We start from the raw sequence: 18,727 nt of genomic DNA on the forward strand, positions 1-18,727 counted from the left end.
CGGGGTGGAGCGGCCCGCTCCCGGGCTCCGCCTCCCGCTCCTCCTCCGCCTCCTCCCCTTCCCTGACTCGCCCCTGGGGAGGGGTGGGTGGGTGGAGATTATGGACCGGTGGCGGAGTCACTGTCGCTTCAGCCAGGCTGTGGAGCGGACGGACGCGCCCGGTATCCCGGGCGGGGGCTCCACTTGGGTAGGAGGAGGTGGAGGGGAAGAGACGCTCTCCCTGCCCTCAGCCTTTCAAAGCTCTGACCCCAAGGGCTAGGAGACTGACACGAGAGGAGAGCTAAAGTCTTCCTCCTCAGCTGCCTGAAGAGGCCGCGACCCTGGAGGGCCCTGAGCCCACCGCACCAGGGGTGCGCCTCAGTTGCCTAAAGCAAGCCTCAGTGACCATTGCAAGGCCTCCAGTTGCCTAGACAACGAGCTCAGGGTCACAGCAACGACCCTTCCAGCCACCTGCCTCGACTGCTGCCTCAGGCACTAGTCCCAGCCCAGCGGGTGCCAGCCAGGTGACATGTCGGTGCTCTCCACCCCCCGGCCTTCGAGGGTGACCACGCTGAAGCGCACAGCCGTGGTCCTGGCCCTCACCGCCTATGGAGCCCACAAAATCTACCCGCTGGTGCGGCAGTGCCTGGCTCCGGCCAGGGGCCCTCCGAGGCCGGCAGGGGAGCCCACGCAGGAGGCGTCTGGGGCAGCAGCCGCAGCAGCCAAGGCCAGTGTGAACCGGGTGTTCCTGCAGCGACTCCTGTGGCTCCTGCGCCTGCTCTTCCCCCGGGTCCTGTGCCGGGAGACGGGGCTGCTGGCGCTGCACTCGGCCGCCCTGGTGAGCCGGACTTTCCTGTCGGTCTATGTGGCCCGCCTCGACGGACGTTTGGCCCGCTGCATCGTCCGCAAGGACCCGCGGGCCTTCGGGTGGCAGCTCCTACAGTGGCTCCTCATTGCCCTACCTGCCACTTTCATCAACAGTGCCATCCGCTACCTAGAGGGCCAGCTGGCCCTGTCCTTCCGCAGCCGTCTGGTGGCCCACGCTTACAGCCTCTACTTCTCCCAGCAGACCTACTACCGAGTCAGCAACATGGACGGGCGCCTTCGCAACCCTGACCAGTCCCTGACGGAAGATGTGGTGGCCTTTGCTGCCTCTGTGGCCCACCTCTACTCCAACCTGACCAAACCACTCCTGGACGTGGCCGTGACCGCCTACACCCTGCTTCGGGCAGCCCGCTCCCGCGGGGCCGGCACGGCCTGGCCCTTGGCCATCGCCGGCCTTGTGGTGTTCCTCACGGCCAACGTGCTGCGGACCTTCTCGCCCAAGTTCGGGGAGCTAGTCGCAGAGGAGGCACGGAGGAAGGGGGAGCTGCGCTACATGCACTCTCGTGTGGTGGCCAACTCGGAGGAGATCGCTTTCTACGGGGGCCACGAGGTGGGGCAGATTGGGGCACTGGGAGGCATGGAGGAAGGCCCGGGTGGGGGCACAGGGCCGATGGAAGAGGGGGCTGAGGATGGGTAGGGCCCTGGGCTGCAAGGAGAAGCCGGAAGGCCGGTTGGGGTTGTCCGGTGCCAGCCGCCTGCACACTCCAGGCCACTTCTGCTTCCTCCCTCCTGGGCGCCACTGGCTGGCCTTGGGTTGTGGATCCTAGCAGTTCGGATCCAGAACTGCCTCGCCCACTCCAGCAGCCCACTGGGGCGGTGGCGACCCCTGCCATCTGGGAGCGGGACGAGTGGATGCGCGGCCTCCTGGCCAGCCTCTCGGCCCTTTGAAGGCCGGCCTGGGGCCCGCGTCCGGCGGCTGGGCATTATGGGCATGACTCAGCCCACGCAGAGGTTAACAAGCAGTGCCCAGCGCGGCAGTCGCGGCGCTTAGGGTCACAGCCGCCCCCACGGGCCCGGCGCCCCAGCTGCCGCTGCAGCGGGACGCACTTCCTGCCGGCCTGCCCCCGGCGTGGCCGCCCTTCCGCCTGGCCCCCAGGCACAGCTTCCTGGGCGGCCAGCCCGAGGCGGGCGCGGCGAGGTTACTCCCGGCCAGCTCCCTTTATCTCACCTCGCCCCTCCCCTTCCTCGTGCTTGAGGTTGCGGCTGCCTCGGGCCCTGTTCTCTGCGACTCTGGTTTCGGTTCTCCCGGGGGGAGGGGCGCGGTGGCCTCTGTCCCTTGAAGGCCTGCGTGTATTCCCAGGGCCCCGACTTTGTCTCGGTGGCGTTGCACTGGGTACAGGAGCGGACTCGTCCTGGACCAAAACGGCTTGTCCTCAACCTCCTCTACTGATCAGGGGAACAAGTGCCCAGCATTGGGCTGTGACCCCCTCTTGCCTGCTTCTCCCTCCTCCATGCAGGCTGGCCACGCCTTGGCAGGCAGCTGTGGCCTGGGGTGAGGTGCTTGGCACATTCCCTGCGGCTACATTATCGGCCCTGGCTGGCACGATTGCCAGGGTGCTGGGAAGATGCGGGCTCGATGCGGGCTGGGCTCGTTTCGGAACGGGAGACTCAGCCCAAGGCCCTGGGTGGGGGTGGGCAGGAGAGACATTTGAAGGACTTCGTCTTTAATACACAGAGTTCATCTGGGGGCCTGCTTGCCTGGGTGGGATGAGGAGCTGTGGGGGGTGACAGGCCACAGAGTGGGCTGAACGCGCTGGCTGTGCACACATGTGTCGCACCCCAGCCTCACTGGCTGATGTCTCCGTGGACACTGGCCCCAGGCTCAGATCTCCAGGTAGGGCAAAAGCAACTGGCTGGCTAGTGGAGGGCTCTGCAGCAGGGCATTCTGTTCTTATTGCGACTTCAGTGGAGAGGCCGTTTCCACACACACCGTCTCATCTGCCTGAGAACAACTAAAAGAATCTCTTTCTCCTAAGGGATCTGGCAACCAAAAACCAAACCCGTTGCCATCGAGTCGATTTCAACTCATAGTGATCTTATCAGACAGAGTAGAACTGCCGACCTTTTGGTTACCATAGCTCTTAATACTACGCCACCAGGGTTTCCAAGAGCTCTGGCACTGTGGTTCAAATTCCAGCAGTGCTTGCTCCTCCACGCTGTGTGACCTTGGGCAGGGCACTTTGCCTCTCTGGGCTTCATTGGCCTACATTGAGCACATTCAGTGGGACAGTGCAAAAATCTAATGGAGAGCCAGGTCTGAAAGCACTTGGAAAGGGAGCCAGGCTGGGCAGTTGTTGGTTGGGTGTGGAAAGGCCAGGCTGGGCATCCAGGAGGTCCCTGTACTGAGCCAAGAAGTCCACGACCCAATGGCTCCCTTGCCATGAGCACTTCCGGAGACATCCGTGCCTCTACAGTGTATTGGTCAGCTGCTGCCACGAGGAACTCTCTTCCTCTCTCCGCCCTCTCTCCTGTTTTCTCTTTTCCAGGCCCTGCAGGACCCACCCACTGAGGCCCCTTCCCCCCACCCTGTCCCCACCCTGAGATGGCAGGTTATGGCCAGTGCAGGAATGGGAGGGGAGGCCCCACACCACCGCCCAGCAGCTGGCCTGAGGCAGAGGGCTGTGGGCTTGGGGCAGTCCAAGGGACTGGCTGGGCAGCGCACCCTCGTGACTGTGGTGGGAAAATGCAGTATACGCTTCTGTCCGCCAGGAACCCTGGAAAAGTAGGCTGGCAGGGTGGTGCCTAGGCAGGGAGAGACTGGGCTCAAGGTTCTCAAAACCAAGATGCTACCAGTGCCTCTGCTTTCGGTCTCCGTGCCTGGGCTCCGGGGGCAGGAGGGGGGTGTTGGGAGGGAGCCCCCCAAATGATTGCCCAGAGAATGGGCTCCCCAGCTCTGGTCGGGGTGAGTTCCTTCCTCACCACCGCTGTGCCCCAGTGTTGGAAACTTGGGCAGGCCCTTGGCCCTGGATTCAGACCCATTCTCTGTAAACACAGTCTGATCGTAAGCCTTGTGGGGACCATCGAGTGGCGTGGCCCGTGTGAGCGGCCCTCTGGGCTGTCACCTGGCCCGGCCGTTCTCACAAGCCCGCCCACTGGCTCTCTGGTGGCCCGCAGGTGGAGCTGGCCCTGCTGCAGCACTCCTACGAGGAGCTGGCCTCCCAGATCAACCTCATCCTGCTGGAGCGCCTGTGGTACGTCATGCTAGAGCAGTTCCTCATGAAGTATGTCTGGAGCGCCTCGGGCCTACTCATGGTGGCTGTCCCCATCATCACCGCCACTGGCTACTCAGAGTCAGGTGAGAGCCAGGCTCCGGGCAAGGCTGGGGACAGTGAGCCCTGCCGGTCCTCCGGTCAGCTCCTCCGTGCCTTTCCCTCTGCGCGCACCTCCCCTTCATGGAGCCACTCAGCCAGGCCCAGGGACCGCATCTCAGGGTGTCCCTTCACTACCCACATGCACCCTTGCTCCCGTGTCCCTGCCTTTGTCCCAACTGCCACTTGAACATGGGAGGATTGAGCAGGTAAAGCAGCACTGCCTAACGTGCCTTCGGAGCTGGCCTTCGGTTTCCCATCCACAGGTTGCAAAGGGAAGTGGCCTGGCCAGAAGGCCTTGCGGGAGGGGATGCCCGATCTGCCTCTTGTCTTAGCTGTTGGGGTTTCTTTACTCCATTTTGTCTCTCTCCTGGTCTGAAAGGTATATATTCTGTTTTTAGTCTTTAGCAGTTACTGTTAAAATGTCACCATGCGTTCTTGAGGAGAAGCTTAGGTTAACCGATAGCTCCCCTCATCCTTAGAACGCTTTACTCCAAGAACCAGTCCCCCTCTCACGTGGTGGTGGGGCCCCAGGTGAAGTTTGGGTGCCCCTTGTTTTGAGACTCTGCTGTTGTTTTATCCAGTCTGTGCTTATTCAAATTCACCCACGTTTACCAATTTCTTTGCCACCGTTCTTTTGGTGTGTCTCAGTCGTCTCGTCTGTGTTCAGTTACCTTCTAGATATACATCCTTCGAGCATGTTCTCTCAGCATGGTTGCATCTGAGGAAATGCAATTTTCTTGTTGTCTGAGATTGTCTTTATTTCACCAATATTTCCAAATCGGAATTTAGCTGAGTGTTGAAGTTGAGACTAACAGTTATTTTCTCTCAGCCCTTTGACAATATGTCATCAGCTTCTCGATTCTGTAGCTGATGAGAAACGTTAGCAGTTGAATTGTCCTTCCCTTGTAATCTGTATTTGCTCTCTGGTGCTTTTATGATCTTCTTTGTCTTTGTCTGCAGCGTTCGGCAGTTTCACTAAGATGTGTGTTTCTGTTTATCCGGCTTGAGACTTGGATGTTCTTTAAATATTCAGGGTTTTCAAGCCTTCTGGAAAATTCTCACTTCCATTCTCTTACTCCCTCCTCCTGAAACTCCTGCTAGACCTATGTGCTGGACCTCTCGCTCTGTTCTTGGTGTCTCTTCATGTCCCTTTACTATTTCCCATCTGGCACTATCTGTGCTGAATTCAGGGAGATGTCTGTAAATGAGCTTTCTGCTCGCTAATTCACCAATTTTCTCTTCCGCTGTGTCCACTTTGAGTTTTTAAAATTTCAGTGAAAGGAGCCCTGGTGGCACAGTGGTTTAGGTGCTCAGCTGCTAACTGAAAGGTTGGCGGTTCAAACCCACCAGCCGCTCTTCGGGAGAAAGATGTAGCAGTCTGCTTCTGTAAAGATTCCCACTGCTGTCGATTCCGACTCTTAGTGACTCTGAGGGACAGAGTAGAACTGCCCCATAGGGTTTCCAAGGCTGTAAATCTTCATGGAAGCAGACTGCCACATCTTTCTCCCACGGAGCGGCTGGGGGGTTGGAACCGTCGACTTTTCAGTTAGCAGGTAGCACTTTAACCACTGTGCCATCAAGGCTCCTCTGTAAAGATTACAGCCTTGGAAACCCTATGGGGTAGTTCTTCTCTGTCCTATAGGTTGGTATGGATCGAAATTGACTCGATGGCCATGAGTATTTATTTCTATAAGGTCAATTTAATTCCTTCTCAAATATGCCTGGTTTTTTTGGGTGTGTGTGTCTTATTTTCTCATCTTTTTGATAGCCTCTTTCATACTTCGTATTGTGTTAATTATACTCCTTCCATAGTCTCTATCCAACTATTTGGTGATCTTAAGTTCTTGGGCGTCTCTGCTGGCCTTCACTCTCGATAAGTTGCTTCCTTGTGTCTTTTCCAATCCTGTGTGGCCTAAATGGTGGGTGTGATTCACCAATAAATTTTTGCTTTTGTTTTAGCCAAGCACCGAAGGGGTAATGAAGAGTCTGAGGTCATTTTCACATTAATTTCTCAGCTGAGGAGGTTCCTCGATTTGGAGATAGTATTAATTTGAACCCCAAATACATAAGGGAAGAGGCTTTTAATTACACATTTGCAGAAGAAACTTCTTGTTCCCTCCACCCGGAGCCCAGGTTTAAGCTAATGAAGCATCCTTGTCCCCTCCTGTCTGTAGATTTCAGAGCATCCATTCTTTCTGGTTGCTTCTCTTTCTGCCCTCACTTCCCTTCGAGCAGAACACTGCTTTAGAAAGATGTTTGTTGTCTTTAACCAGTTTGGTGTTAAATATATAGATAGTCTGGCTTTTTCCAGATTCTCTCTGTTGGCGTCTTCACCTTGGGCTTCTGTGTCACTCAGCTGTCCGTGTTCCTCTCTGTGTGACTCCCTACCCACCCCCACCCCCGGGGAAGGATCACATTGGGCCTGCACACAAAGGGTGGCCTTGCCTCAGGTGTGGCATGGGGACTGGCATTGGTACATCACGGCCTGCCTAGGGCACCAGCCACCCCTACCCTAGAAGGCCTGGGGTGTTCTGGAGTCTCCACTGGGCCAGGCTTTGTGGGAGAGTCAAAGAAGCCTGTGATCCAGCCCTGCGTACGTGGCCCTCCTAGTTGATGACCTTCAAAAAGCTGGAAAGCTCATGTTCCCTCTGCCTGCTGAGGTCTTACTGGCCTCCTTGTTATGCCCTCAAAACCCCAGGTATGCTTCTGCCTCAGGGCCTTTGCACATGCTTCTGGCTCTGCCAGGAATGCCGTTTCATCCGACCTCTCTCTCTCTGAGCCTTGCTCACCTCTGCCCTCTCATGAGGCCTGCCCTGACCACCACCCCACCTTCTACTCCCCGGCACTGATCACCATGGAACACCCCAGCTCTTTCACATCTCTGTCTGGTTTCTCTTCTCTCTCCCTCCCTTAGACTGTGAGCTCCATGAGGGCAGGAAGTTTTGTCTGTTTGGGCCCTGCTATGTCCCCAGTGCCTGGTGGCTAGCGAGGGCACCAGGCACTCCAGGGAGGCTGAGAGTGCTGTGGGCTGGTGAGAAGGGTTGGTTTTCTGAGGGGATGGTGAGGAGGCAGGCACTTGTCAACGTGGGGAGATTTCAGTCAGGCTTGTCCTCCTGAACCCAGGACTCCAGTGGCTTGTGCTTGTTGGCCTCAAAGGCTGGAGGGCCCAGGAAGATGGCGGGACCTATGGCTCCCAGCTCCAGCCCAGTGGCCTTGCTGGGAATGGCCACCACGTCTCCAGCAAATGGCCGCCAGGTCTCCAGCTCCAGGTTCCTGCTCTTAGTTGCCTGGGGCTCCTGGGACCCTGCAGAGAGCAGGAGAGTGCCAGTACCCGCCAGCATGCACGGGGCCAAGATGGCACACCTTGCGCTTTGTCCCCAGTGACTGTCCAGCTAAGGACAGCAGGGGAGGAGGGCTGTGTACCCTCTGCCTGTTGGAGGCTGTGTCCCTGAAGGTAGGTGGGAGGGAAGGCCTAGGCCTTTCGACTGCCAGGACTAACCCCCTTGCCACTGCCACCACTCATGTGCCAGATTGTGAGGCCCTCTGTCCACTGTCCTGCCCTTTCCACCCCACTCTGTAGGCCATCTGCCCTGAGCTGACTTCCCTGTCCCTCCCCTCCTCGCCCCCGGGGGTCCCCCTGCAGGTCTGTCTCGGAACCTTCCTGCCTCCCATGAGGACAAGCACTGCTCACTTGTCCACACCGAAGGACCCTCGGAGTTGGCCTCCCATGAGGACAAGCACTGCTCCATTGTCCACACCCCAGGACCCTTGGAGTTGGCCTCCTCCTTGCTCCCCATTGCATTTCCTGAACATTCCTTGTGGGAAAACCCTGCTTCTTTGGGGCTCTGAGGGCCAAGGAAGTCAAGGCGATGGACGAGAAAGGGGTGAAGCGAGGGACCCTGGGATCTAGGTGGGTTGTAAAAGCAAGTAAGGAGGGGATGAGGGAGAAGTGGGAGACAGCAGCTGACGGGCAGAAAGCGGGAAGCTTGCATTTGAGAGGCCCAGTATGACAAGTCCAGGTGGGATGACAGCCCAAGTGTGATCCCGGGAGGAGCTGGCGGCGGCAGCGCAGGACGGAGGCGGGCCATGCCAGTGCAGGGGGCTGGTCGTGCCCGGAGACAAAGCCAGATGCCCACTGGCTTGTTATTTTAAACAGTTTTACTGCAATGGAATTCATATATCATACAATTCCCCTGTTTATAAAGTGTACAATTCAGGGGTCTTCAGGATAGCCACAGAGTTATCACCACTGTCTAATTCCAGAACGTTTTCATCGCCCTAAAAGAGGAACCCTGTGTTCATTAGCAGTCATCCCCTACGCCTCCCTCCCCCAGCCCTAGGCAACCACTCACCCATTTTCTGTGTTTCCGGAATTGTCTGTTCCAGACATTTCACAGAAATGGAATCACACAACAGGCAGCCTTTTGCATCTGGCTTCTTTTCACTGAGCGTCGTGTTCCCGAGGTTCATGGCGTGGCATGCATCGGGACTTGGTTCCTGGTCACGGCTGGGTGATACTCCATCGTATGCATGCACCACATTCTGTTTCTCCTTCTGTTGTTGGGCACTCGGGTTCCCCACCTTTTGGCTATTGTGGACAACGCTGCAATGAACGTCCACGTACAAGTGTTTCTCGGCATACCTGTTTTCAGTTCTTCTGAGGATATACCCAGGAGTGGGATTGCTGGGTCATATACTAATTCTGTATTTAACACTGCCAGACTGTTTTCCAGAGACTGCACCATTTTATGTTCCCACTGGCAATACATGAAGGTTCCAATTTCTCCACGTCTTCCACAAGACTTGTTATTATCTGTTTTTGTTTTTTTTTTTAATACAATCGCCATCGTAGTGGGTGTGAAGGGGTATCTCACTGTGGTTTTGATTTGTGTTTCCCCAGTGACTAATGACTAATGTTGAACATCTTTTCATGTGCTTAATGGCCATTTGTATGTCTTCTTTGGAGAGATGTCTGTTCAGATCCTTTGCCCACTTTTTAATTGGCTTATTTGTTTATTGTTGAGTTGTAAGAGTTCTTCACATATTCTGAATACTAGATCCTCATAAAATGTATAGTTTGCAAATAATTTCTCCCAGTCTGTGGGCTGTCTTTTTACTTTACTGATGGTGTCCTTTGAAAGACAAAAGTTTTCAATTTTTATGAACTCCATTTTATCTAGTTTTGCTTTTGTTGCTTGTAAATTGGGTGTTCAATCTAAGAAGACATTGTCAAACCCAAGGTCATGAAGATTTACTCCTATGATTTCTTGTAAGACTATTATAGTCTTAGCTCTTACATTTAGGCTTCCGATCCATTTTAAGTTAATTTTTGTATATGGTGTGAGGTAGGGATCCCATTTCACTTTTTTGTACGTAGAGATCCAGTTTTCCCAGCACCATGGGTTGGAAAGACCATTCTTTCTCCATCGTGGCTCATTTTGGACTTGCCATTGTCTCTGCCCCTTCCCTTCTTTGCCCTCAGTAGACTCGGAGGCAGTGAGAAAGGCTGCCTTGGAGAAGAAAGAAGAGGAGCTGGTGAGTGAACGCACTGAAGCCTTCACCATCGCCCGCAATCTCCTCACGGCTGCTGCGGACGCTATTGAGCGTATCATGTCATCATACAAGGAGGTACGTGTGGCCTAGCCCCTGCCCTCCCATTCCCCTCTCCTCCTCACTGGCAGGGACTGAGCCAGGGTGACCCTACCCACAGGTGACAGAGCTGGCTGGCTACACAGCCCGGGTTCATGAGATGTTCCAGGTTTTCGAAGACGTCCAGCACTGTCATTTTAAGAGGCCTGGGGAGCCAGAGGATGCCCCAGTGGGTCCTGGGGCTGTTGTGAGCCCTGGTGTTCGTGTGGAGGGGCCCCTGAAGATCCGAGGTAAGAGCTCCCCTCCCCAGAGTGCCTCTTCTTGTCCTGGCCCCGCCAACTTGCTGCCGAGCTCCTCCTCCCCTCCTGCCCCTCCCGGCAGTCCCTGCCTCAGCTCAGACACTTGGGGTATGGCCCCCCACCCCATCTCAGCCCACTAGGGAGGGGAGGGCTGGCTGGCAGGCTCTTGGAGGACTTCCCCTGCATTGAGCTTAGACGGCCATCCTTCTCAGACTGGCTGTTGCCGCCGACCTGTGATCCACCATGTTCCTTCTGGGTGCCCTCATCTGTACTTCTCTTGGCCAAAGGGGGGGTGGTCCCTGCGTGGAGGTGGTCACTCACCCACCCAGCGTGGTCCGAGAGAGCTCAGGCAGTGTGCGACCACAGGCGAGGTTGTCTAGCCAGCCGTAGTAGGAGCGAGGGGCTGCAGCAGAGCGGGCCCCGAATCCGTGCCACCTTTAGGTGATGTGGGGAGGGGTGCTGCAGAGCAGGAGATGAGACTTGGTGCCTTGGGTTCCAGAGGCCCAGAGAAGCAGCTGCACTGCCCCTCCCCTGCCCAGAGCACGGTGGGGGTACATCAGCACCTGGGGGAGTCAGGGAGGGGCAGCACAGGTGCACATGGAACCCCCCTTTCTGGGAATGATGCCCTCCCTCCCTCCCTCATGTCCTTTCTCCAGGCCAAGTGGTGGATGTGGAGCAGGGCATCACCTGTGAGAACATCCCCATCATCACGCCCACGGGAGAGGTGGTGGTGGCCAGCCTCAACATCAGGGTAGGTAGAGGCAGGGAGGGCAAGTGCTGCCTGGGTAGGGCTGCGTGCTGGGGGCAGGTGGGGGGCCCGGGCACCTGCCTTTTGTGTTTCCAAGCCCCAGCGCTTGGCATCGGGACAGGCAGGTCTGCCTGTGCTTTCCGTAGCCACCGTCTCCAGATCTATGTGGCAGATGGGCCAAAGTCAAGGTGAGAGACCAACATGTCTCTGACTTAGCTCTGCGGCAGTGGAGTCAGAGCTGATAAAAGAGCCTAGCGATTACCAGGTGTGAAAACGGTGTGTTGGCAGCTGAGTCTGACCTCCTTGTCTAACTTCACAAGGGGGGAGAAGAATCATTATCAGCATCAACAGCCCCAGGCTGATTGCTATGAGGTGGAGGTCAGACATACCTCCTCTCACCAGCCCTTTTTACCAATTCTGACACCAACCATCCCTCCCATGGCACTCTCTACTTCTCTGCTGGGTTTAATAGCTCACAGACGATACTTACAGTTATGGGGTTTATTAGGGAAGCAACAGTTATAATTCAGGATACAGTTCTTCGATCAGGACCACCTCTTCTCAGCCGTGCCCGTAGGCAGGCCTCTGTCTGGCCCTCGGGCTCTTAGCCCATTGGCCCCTCTGCCTGGCCTCTGCCCTCCTCAGGCAAGTGTTCCAAAGCTCTTCAGCTCCATGGATAAATGCCTACATGTCAGTCTCCTGGTTCTGCTGCCTCTGCTGCCGCCATTTCTCTGCCGCTGCTTCTCGCCATCTCTCGCCATCTCTGGGGTTACAGCTCTCTCTCTCTGTTTCCTGGGTCTAGGAGATTCTCAGTGTAGGGATCCTGGGTCCAAAGGACACGCTCCACTCCTGGCTCTTCTTTCTTGGTGGTAGTGAGGTCTTCCTCTGTCCGCCTCTGGAATGGCTCATTTTAAGCCTAGCGGGATGACAAAACCGACCAATCCCCTTGTTAGAGTTCCGTACACCTTATTTGCGTTATTAGCAAGCTATCCAATCCCCTTGGTAGGCCACAAGCACCTTATTTGCATAGTCCTACCGAGTCATTTGGTGGGAGTCACAGGACCATGGCAAGAAAGGACATATAAAAGCAATCTATCGCTCTGTACTAAGATTGGCCAAGGGTCACCCCACCCCTCGCAGAAGCCCAGGGCTTGGGAGCTCTGGGTCAGCTCCAGGTGGTGGTGGAAGAGATGGCTGCTCTGCTGCCTGGGTGGCCAGCTTGGGGGCTCAGCCTACCTGCTTTGAGAAGGCCCCATCTAGGGCCCATGTGCTGGGCCAGCAGCTGGACTCCTGGGGAGGACTCTTAAGCACAAGATGGCTTTCCATGGAACGGCATCCCTGGCCAGCTAAGCCATCCACTTGGGGCCCCAGCTAGGGGTCTGGGCAGGGTGGGGGCGCAGTGGGGTGAGGGTGGAGCCAGGGAGGCAGGGGAGGAGCCAGAGGGAGTCATTCATTCTGTTCTTCAGCCAGTATTCCCTGAGCTCCCCCTTGGTGCCAGCCCCCAGGCTGGGCACTAGAAACCAGCGAGGGTGACGGTGACTTTCTCGGGGACACACCATTCAGAACATGGTGTATGCTGGCACTGTGCTCTCTGGTACCTGTCAGGGCCTTGAGGACAGGCCAGCGCTTGTCCATTTCTCTCCCTTCTGGGATACACCCGGGGTCCCTGCAGCCCCTTACCAAGAGCTGCAGAATGGCCCACTGCCTGCCCCGGCAATGGAGCTTTGTGGGGGTGGCGGGGGTGGGGGGTGAGAGGAGGACCGCTGTCCCCGCAGGTGGAGGAGGGCATGCACCTGCTCATCACGGGCCCCAATGGCTGTGGCAAAAGCTCCCTGTTCCGGATCCTGGGTGGGCTGTGGCCAGCCTATGGCGGCGTGCTCTACAAACCCCCGCCTCAGCGCATGTTCTACATCCCGCAGAGGTGAGGGGCGGTGGGGGGCTGGCCGGGCAGGCTGGGGGAAGGCCAGGGAAGCAGAGCCACTCTGCCCTCGTACCACCTTCTACTTGGTGGAGGCCGAGGTGGACTACAGCAGACACCCAGCGAGTGACAGAAAGCTGGAGCCTCGGGAGAGAACGGCAGGATGTGTCCCGAGTCGAGCTGCGCCCCGGTGCCTCCTCCCTCCAGCCTCTCAGCTCGCTCTCCTGGTGGTTTCAGATGTGTGCCGTGTGCATGCGCATGCGTGTACATGTCAGGCATCTGTGTGTGCACGTGTGTGTGAGCGTGTGTGCACGTGCATCTGGTGGGCGCGTGAGTTGGGTGTGGCGTGCTTGTGTGCATGCATGCATGTGTGGTGTGTGTGTGGTGTGTATGCATGTGTGTGTGACGCGTGCATGTGAGCTGTGTGTGGTGTGCATGCATGTGTGTGGTGTGCATGTGATGTGTGAGTGCGTGCGTGCACGTGTAGCATGTGTGTGGTGTGTGTGCATGTGTCTGGTGTACATTTGGTGTGTGCACGTGTGCGTGTGTGTGTGATGTGTGTGCCTGCAATGCACGTGTGTACATGTGGTGTGTATCTGTGTGTGAATGTGCGTGTCCACCCCCTCAAACACTTTGTGGCAGGTACCTGTGGGCGTTCCAGAAGGCTGTTTGTGGCAGGTGCCCACTCACTTCCGGAGGGTCTGCAGGGAGGGGCCGGCCCTTGCCCGGGTGGACACTCAGCCTTCCCGCAGGCCCTACATGTCGGTGGGCTCACTACGAGACCAGGTGATCTACCCGGACTCCGTGGAGGACATGCGGAGGAAGGGTTACTCGGAGCAGCACCTAGAGGCCATCCTGGACATTGTACATCTCCACCACATCCTGCAACGCGAAGGAGGTAGGCGACCGGGGCAGTGGCGTCAGGGCCACGGAGTGCCCTTCGTCCTGCGACTCAGACGGGACCTGCGGCCACCTGCTCTCACCCCTGGCCTCTCCGTCTTGGCTCTGGTGCATGAAGATCACCCCAATGTCCAGAAGTCCAAAGTGCTCTGTGCTGGGGCAGGGCTGGCCGTGAACAGGTGACCCCAGGTGGGATGGACATGTGCTACAGGAGGGAGAGTGAGAGAGGCCACCCCAGAAACGGCGTCGGGGAGGACAGCACGGCCTGTGTCCCCCGGGCCTCTCCTGTGGCTGAGACAGAACAAGGGGCAGAGGGGCCTGAGAACAAGGCTTGGCTGGCAGGCTGGGGCTGGGCCGCAGAGAGCTGGGGGAACCAGCTGGTGAGCTTGGTGTTCTCCTGGGAAGGGTTGTGGAGGCCGCGGTGGGGCAGCAGTGCCTGGCACGGGGCGCGGTGAGGAGTCAGCGCCGGGTGCTGGAGAGGGGCCGGCATCGACGAATGGGCCTGCAGGGGCTGGGGGCGCAGGGGCAGAGCGTCCCCCAGCTTGGCTGGCATGCGCCTTGGCAGGCCAGTCCCCAAGACCATGGAGGCCGTGGGAGGGAGGGGCAGGCCTGAGGCAAGAGGAATCTGGCCTGGGCCTTACTGCGCTTTGGGGAGCCTGCAGTCCTACGGTGACAGAGGGGGCAGGGCAGCTGCAGGGACAGAAGTGAGGGCAGGTCTGGGCAGCGACTTCTGTTTTCCCTGTACAATCTGAGAGCGGCCTTTCTGGTGTCCTCCTCTGCCCTGGCCTTACCACTTCAGCTCCAGCTGTCATCCTCAGCTGTTCGTGATGGTGCCCCTGAGGGCCCAGGACCAGTGGCCGACCATCGGGACTTATTAGCATTGGGGTCATTGTGATCAACAGACCTCACATAGTGGCTTAAATCATTCACAGATTTATTTCACTGTGATGTCAAAGTCTCGAGAGAGGCAGGCCATGGTTGGTGGGGGTGGCCCTTCTCTGTGAAGGCCTCAGGGTCACTCTGGTGCGTGTGGCCTCCATGCCTGAAGTCACCTCATGGTCCAAGATGGCTGCTGCAGCCATCACATCCATATTCCAGGCAAAGAGTGCGCACCATCTGTCTTTTAAGGAAGGTTCTAGAAGCTGCCACATGTACTTACACCCCATTGGCCAGAATTTAGTCGCATGGTCACACCTCACTGCAAAGCAAGCTGCCTAAACTTCTCTTCCTGTGGGAGGGGAGTGGCTGCCACACGTCCCTGACAGACCATCCCACTCAGCCGCTCACTCGCTCGCTAGACCAGCCTGCGCCAGCCTGGCCTGAGGGCTGGCACCAGGCAGCGAGCACAAGTGTCCAGCTGCAGGCTTTCTATGAAGCTCCAGTCTCTGGCTCCACCCGTGTGGTCGCCCCCGAGTGAGGCCCAGGTCCCCTCCTGCCACCCCACACCTGGGACTGGGTGCTCGCAGATAGCCCTGCCCTGGTAGGAGTGAGCAGGTGGCCTGTGTCCCCAGGTTGGGAGGCCGTGTGTGACTGGAAGGATGTGCTGTCGGGTGGCGAGAAGCAGAGGATCGCCATGGCTCGCATGTTCTACCACAGGTGAGCCGGGGCAGGCAGGTGGGTCCCGGAGTCCCCTTGAGAAGGAAAGCAGCTGTGACTAGCGGCCGGGATGTGCAGAGGCCCGGAGGCTGACTTGGGGCACCCTCCACCCCCCAGGCCCAAGTACGCCCTCCTGGACGAGTGTACCAGCGCTGTCAGCATCGACGTGGAGGGCAAGATCTTCCAGGCAGCCAAGGACGCAGGCATTGCCCTGCTCTCCATCACCCATCGCCCCTCCCTGTGGTAGGTGCCCGCCTGCCGGTGGCGCAGTCCAACCCCACTGCGGTAGGGAGCAAGAGCCCTCCAGTACTGGCCAGGCGGGTAGCCCCCATCTCCCCTGTCTCCCGGCCAGGAAGTACCACACACACTTGCTGCAGTTTGACGGGGAGGGAGGCTGGAAGTTTGAGAAGCTGGACTCGGCGGCCCGCCTGAGCCTGACCGAGGAGAAGCAGCGGCTGGAGCAGCAGCTGGCAGGCATCCCCAAGATGCAGCGACGCCTGCGGGAGCTTTGCCACATCCTGGGCGAGGAGGCGGCCCCCGAGCAGCCCCCGGCCCCCAGCCCCCCAGGCCCTGGGCTCTCCCGGGGTGCCACCACCTGAGGGGTAGCCCCAGCCCTGGGCCTTGGGCCCCCTCCCCTCCCCTGAGCTCTCGGATCCCATGAAGGAAACAGCAGCACCACGCACACACCCCAGCAGCCCCTGCACGCCTCTCCCCTCCTCCCAGGCCAGCGAATCACGCGCCCTTCCCCCAGCCCAGGTCCTTGGGTGATGCAAACGGTGAATGCGTTCGACTGCTAACCAAAAGGTTGGAGGTTCAAGTCCACCCAGAGGTGCCTTGGAAGAAAGGCCTGGCAATCTACTTCTGAAAAAATCAGCCATTGCAACCCTATGGAGCACAGTTCTACTCTGACACACACGGGGTCGCCATGAGTCGATCACTGTGACCTGTTAGTGTAGTTGAGTCCGTTACTTTTCCTCAGTGGGGGGCCCACAGTCCTGCCCCCACCCCGGTACTGGTGAGCGGGCAGGGATGAGCAGGGATCTCCCCGCAGTGCCCAGCTCCCCAGCGCCAGCCCAAGTCTGTGCCGGGCCTGAGACGCAAGTCCCCGTTCTAGCCACCCCTTTGTCCCTTGAAGACCGTGTCCCGTCCCTTTATTGCCGCCACGCGGTGTGCCCGGCAGTGGCTCCAGCGCCGTGGGCGCCCTCCTGCCCCAGAAACAGCTGCCCGGGACCACGGACGGGCGGATGGAGCGGGCGGGCCTGCGCTGCCTCGCGGAGCCCTTCGGGGAAAAGACTGCCTAGCGTTGGCTGATGGGCGAGACGAGAACGGGGGAGCTCTGTCCTTCTCGGTCCCTAGCCTGCCTTCTCTCGTGCCCAAACCTAACTTATTGGATCCTCTGTTTATATCTGTCCTGATGGCCGCGTGAGCCTCCTGCCAGTGGGGGAGGCCGGGCGGAGCAGCAGCCTCCCACCCGGTGCCAAGCCGCAGCCCCCGGCGCCGCCCGCCGCCAGCCTACACTGCCAGCCGCCCGCCCGCCCGCCTGCCCGCCGTGGCTCTGGCTGCCAGGAGCGCGGGCGCCAGCGTCCCCAGCTCAGTGCCAAAGAGGGGTCTGCCGGGGGCACCGTCTGTGCTGAGCCGGCCCTTGCCGGAAGAGGGGGACCCCACCGCCGTGTGCCTTTCCTGGCCCCTCCGCCCTCAGGCCGGGAGCCTCCCGGGGTTCCCTCAGTAAAAACCCACCGTGGAAACTGCAGTCTGGCCTCCCCGCCTGGGACTGCTGAGTACTGGAGGGAGGGAAGGGCAGCGGGGTGCCTCTGGGGAAAGAAAGGGGGAGTTGGGGAGGGGGTGGGACTCACCCCCAAGGCCCTCCGGGGAGAGAACGGTCCCTCCCCTGCCCTACCGCCCAGAGACACAGGCGGTGTGGTCTTGGCCCAGGACTCCCCAACGGCACGAGGCTCTTGGGTTGCACGAGGCAAGGGCAGGTGGATTCGGCAACAACATTTCACAAAAATGTGGCCTGAGCACAGGTAGGAGGGAGGCTGGGAGGAGGGGAGCAGGGCCGGGCCCCTGTGGAGGACAGAGTCTGTCCCAGCCGGCCAGGGGGGGCCAGGGAGGGAAGGCTGTCTCAGCTGAGACCTGAAGGTGGGGAGGGAGGAGCCGTTCTAGCACTTCTGGAAGAGGGAGCAGCTTGTGCAAAGGTGCAGGGGGAGGAAGGGCTGGGACCCGTGGGCCTCGTAGGCCTCAAGGCAGCGCGAGCCGCCAAGGGGTTTTCAGCGTGACGGAAGACAGCGTTGGCTTTATGCTTAATGCAGGTTGCGGCTGCTGCGTAGAGGGCTGTCTGGAGGGAGCGGACAGCAACCTCTTCACCCTTGGGCGGTGCTGGTGGGAATGGAAAACGGGCAGCCGCTGTGGAAAATAGTGTCGCGGTTCCTCAAAGGTTAAACAGAGAGAGTTACCGCGCACTGACCCAGCCATTCCACTCCTGGCTGTAGACCCAAAGACCTGAAGGCAGGGACTCAGACAGGGACTTGTCCCCCAGCGTCCATAGCAGCAGTATTCACGATAGACAAAAGGTGGAAAGAACCTAAATGCCCATCCACAGATGGCGGATAAACAAAATGTGGTCCATCCATACATCCCACGGGATATTATGCGGTATGAAAGAGAAATGAGTCCCCACACGTCACAACGTGGATGGAGCGTGAAAATGTTACCTGGAGGGAGAAAAGTCAACACAAAAGGGCACGTACTGTATGCTCTCACTGAGACGGAAAGCTCAGCAGAAGTCCGGAATACGCAGGGATCAGCGTTCCTTCGTGGTTACCGGGCCAGGGGGTCGGCACTCGGGGGGCACCGAGTTTCTGCTTGAAAAGGTTGGAAATGGGTAGCGGTGGTGGCTGCGCGGCGCAGTGACGGTGCGAAATGCCAGTGAACTGTGCACTGAAATGGTGAGCTTTGTCACGTGACTGTCCCCTCCGTGAATGCAGAGAGAAGTGAGCGAGGACCCTGCCTGCAGCAGCTGACATCTACCAGAGACAGTGGTGACGGCGGGGAGGGGGCAGGTGCAACAGGGTAGAAGGAAGTCCACGGGACCGGACCGACGGGCAGGCTCTGGGGAGAGGGGAAGGAGAGAGCGTCAAGGTGGCCCCTGGGCTTGGCTGACTGAGCGGGTGGGCACAGCGCCCTTGGCTGAGAGAGGGAGCGCCGGAGGAGGAGGAGGACGGCTCTGGGAGAAGGTGAGGCGGGTGAGTGAGGCCAGGCGGCCTCCACGAGACAATGAGGAGGCACTGGGAGCCCTGGGGGAGCCCTCTAGCCTGGAGGTGCTCTAAGGGGACATGGGCCGGCAGAGTCAAGGTGGTGGGTGAAGCAGCGGTGTAGACGGCCTGGGGTGGAGGCCCGCGGCCTCTCACTGGGCGAACGGGGGATTGTTGTTGTTGCCATCAGCTGCCGTCGAGTCGGTTCCGACTCATGGTGACCCTGTGCGCAACAGAAGGAAACACTGCCT

At 58.7% G+C, this 18,727-nt stretch overlaps 1 protein-coding gene across 1 annotated transcript; it reads left to right on the forward strand.

Moving 5' to 3' along the window:
* The first annotated feature begins 135 nt into the window (after window positions 1–135).
* On the forward strand, window positions 136–15,824 carry ABCD1 (ATP binding cassette subfamily D member 1). The gene is made up of 10 exons (XM_004390567.2): window positions 136–1,414; window positions 3,979–4,159; window positions 9,661–9,803; window positions 9,886–10,054; window positions 10,720–10,814; window positions 12,587–12,732; window positions 13,482–13,627; window positions 15,141–15,225; window positions 15,343–15,468; window positions 15,578–15,824. The coding sequence occupies exons 1-10, from the start codon at window positions 509–511 to the stop codon at window positions 15,822–15,824; spliced, it is 2,244 nt and encodes a 747-aa protein (XP_004390624.1). The 5' UTR covers window positions 136–508.
* Window positions 15,825–18,727: the final 2,903 nt, after the last annotated feature.

Source organism: Trichechus manatus, unplaced genomic scaffold (genome assembly GCF_000243295.1).
Source record: "Trichechus manatus latirostris isolate Lorelei unplaced genomic scaffold, TriManLat1.0 scaffold00309, whole genome shotgun sequence".
Classification (NCBI taxonomy): domain Eukaryota; kingdom Metazoa; phylum Chordata; class Mammalia; order Sirenia; family Trichechidae; genus Trichechus; species Trichechus manatus.

Excerpts from the sequence above, each read along its gene's own strand:
- ABCD1 (XM_004390567.2), top strand. The coding sequence starts at position 509 with ATGTCGGTGCTCTCCACCCCCCGGCCTTCGAGGGTGACCACGCTGAAG. Across the intron at positions 12,733-13,481 it reads ATGTTCTACATCCCGCAGAG|GCCCTACATGTCGGTGGGCT; the intron begins GTGAGGGGCGGT and ends GCCTTCCCGCAG. Across the intron at positions 13,628-15,140 it reads CATCCTGCAACGCGAAGGAG|GTTGGGAGGCCGTGTGTGAC; the intron begins GTAGGCGACCGG and ends CTGTGTCCCCAG.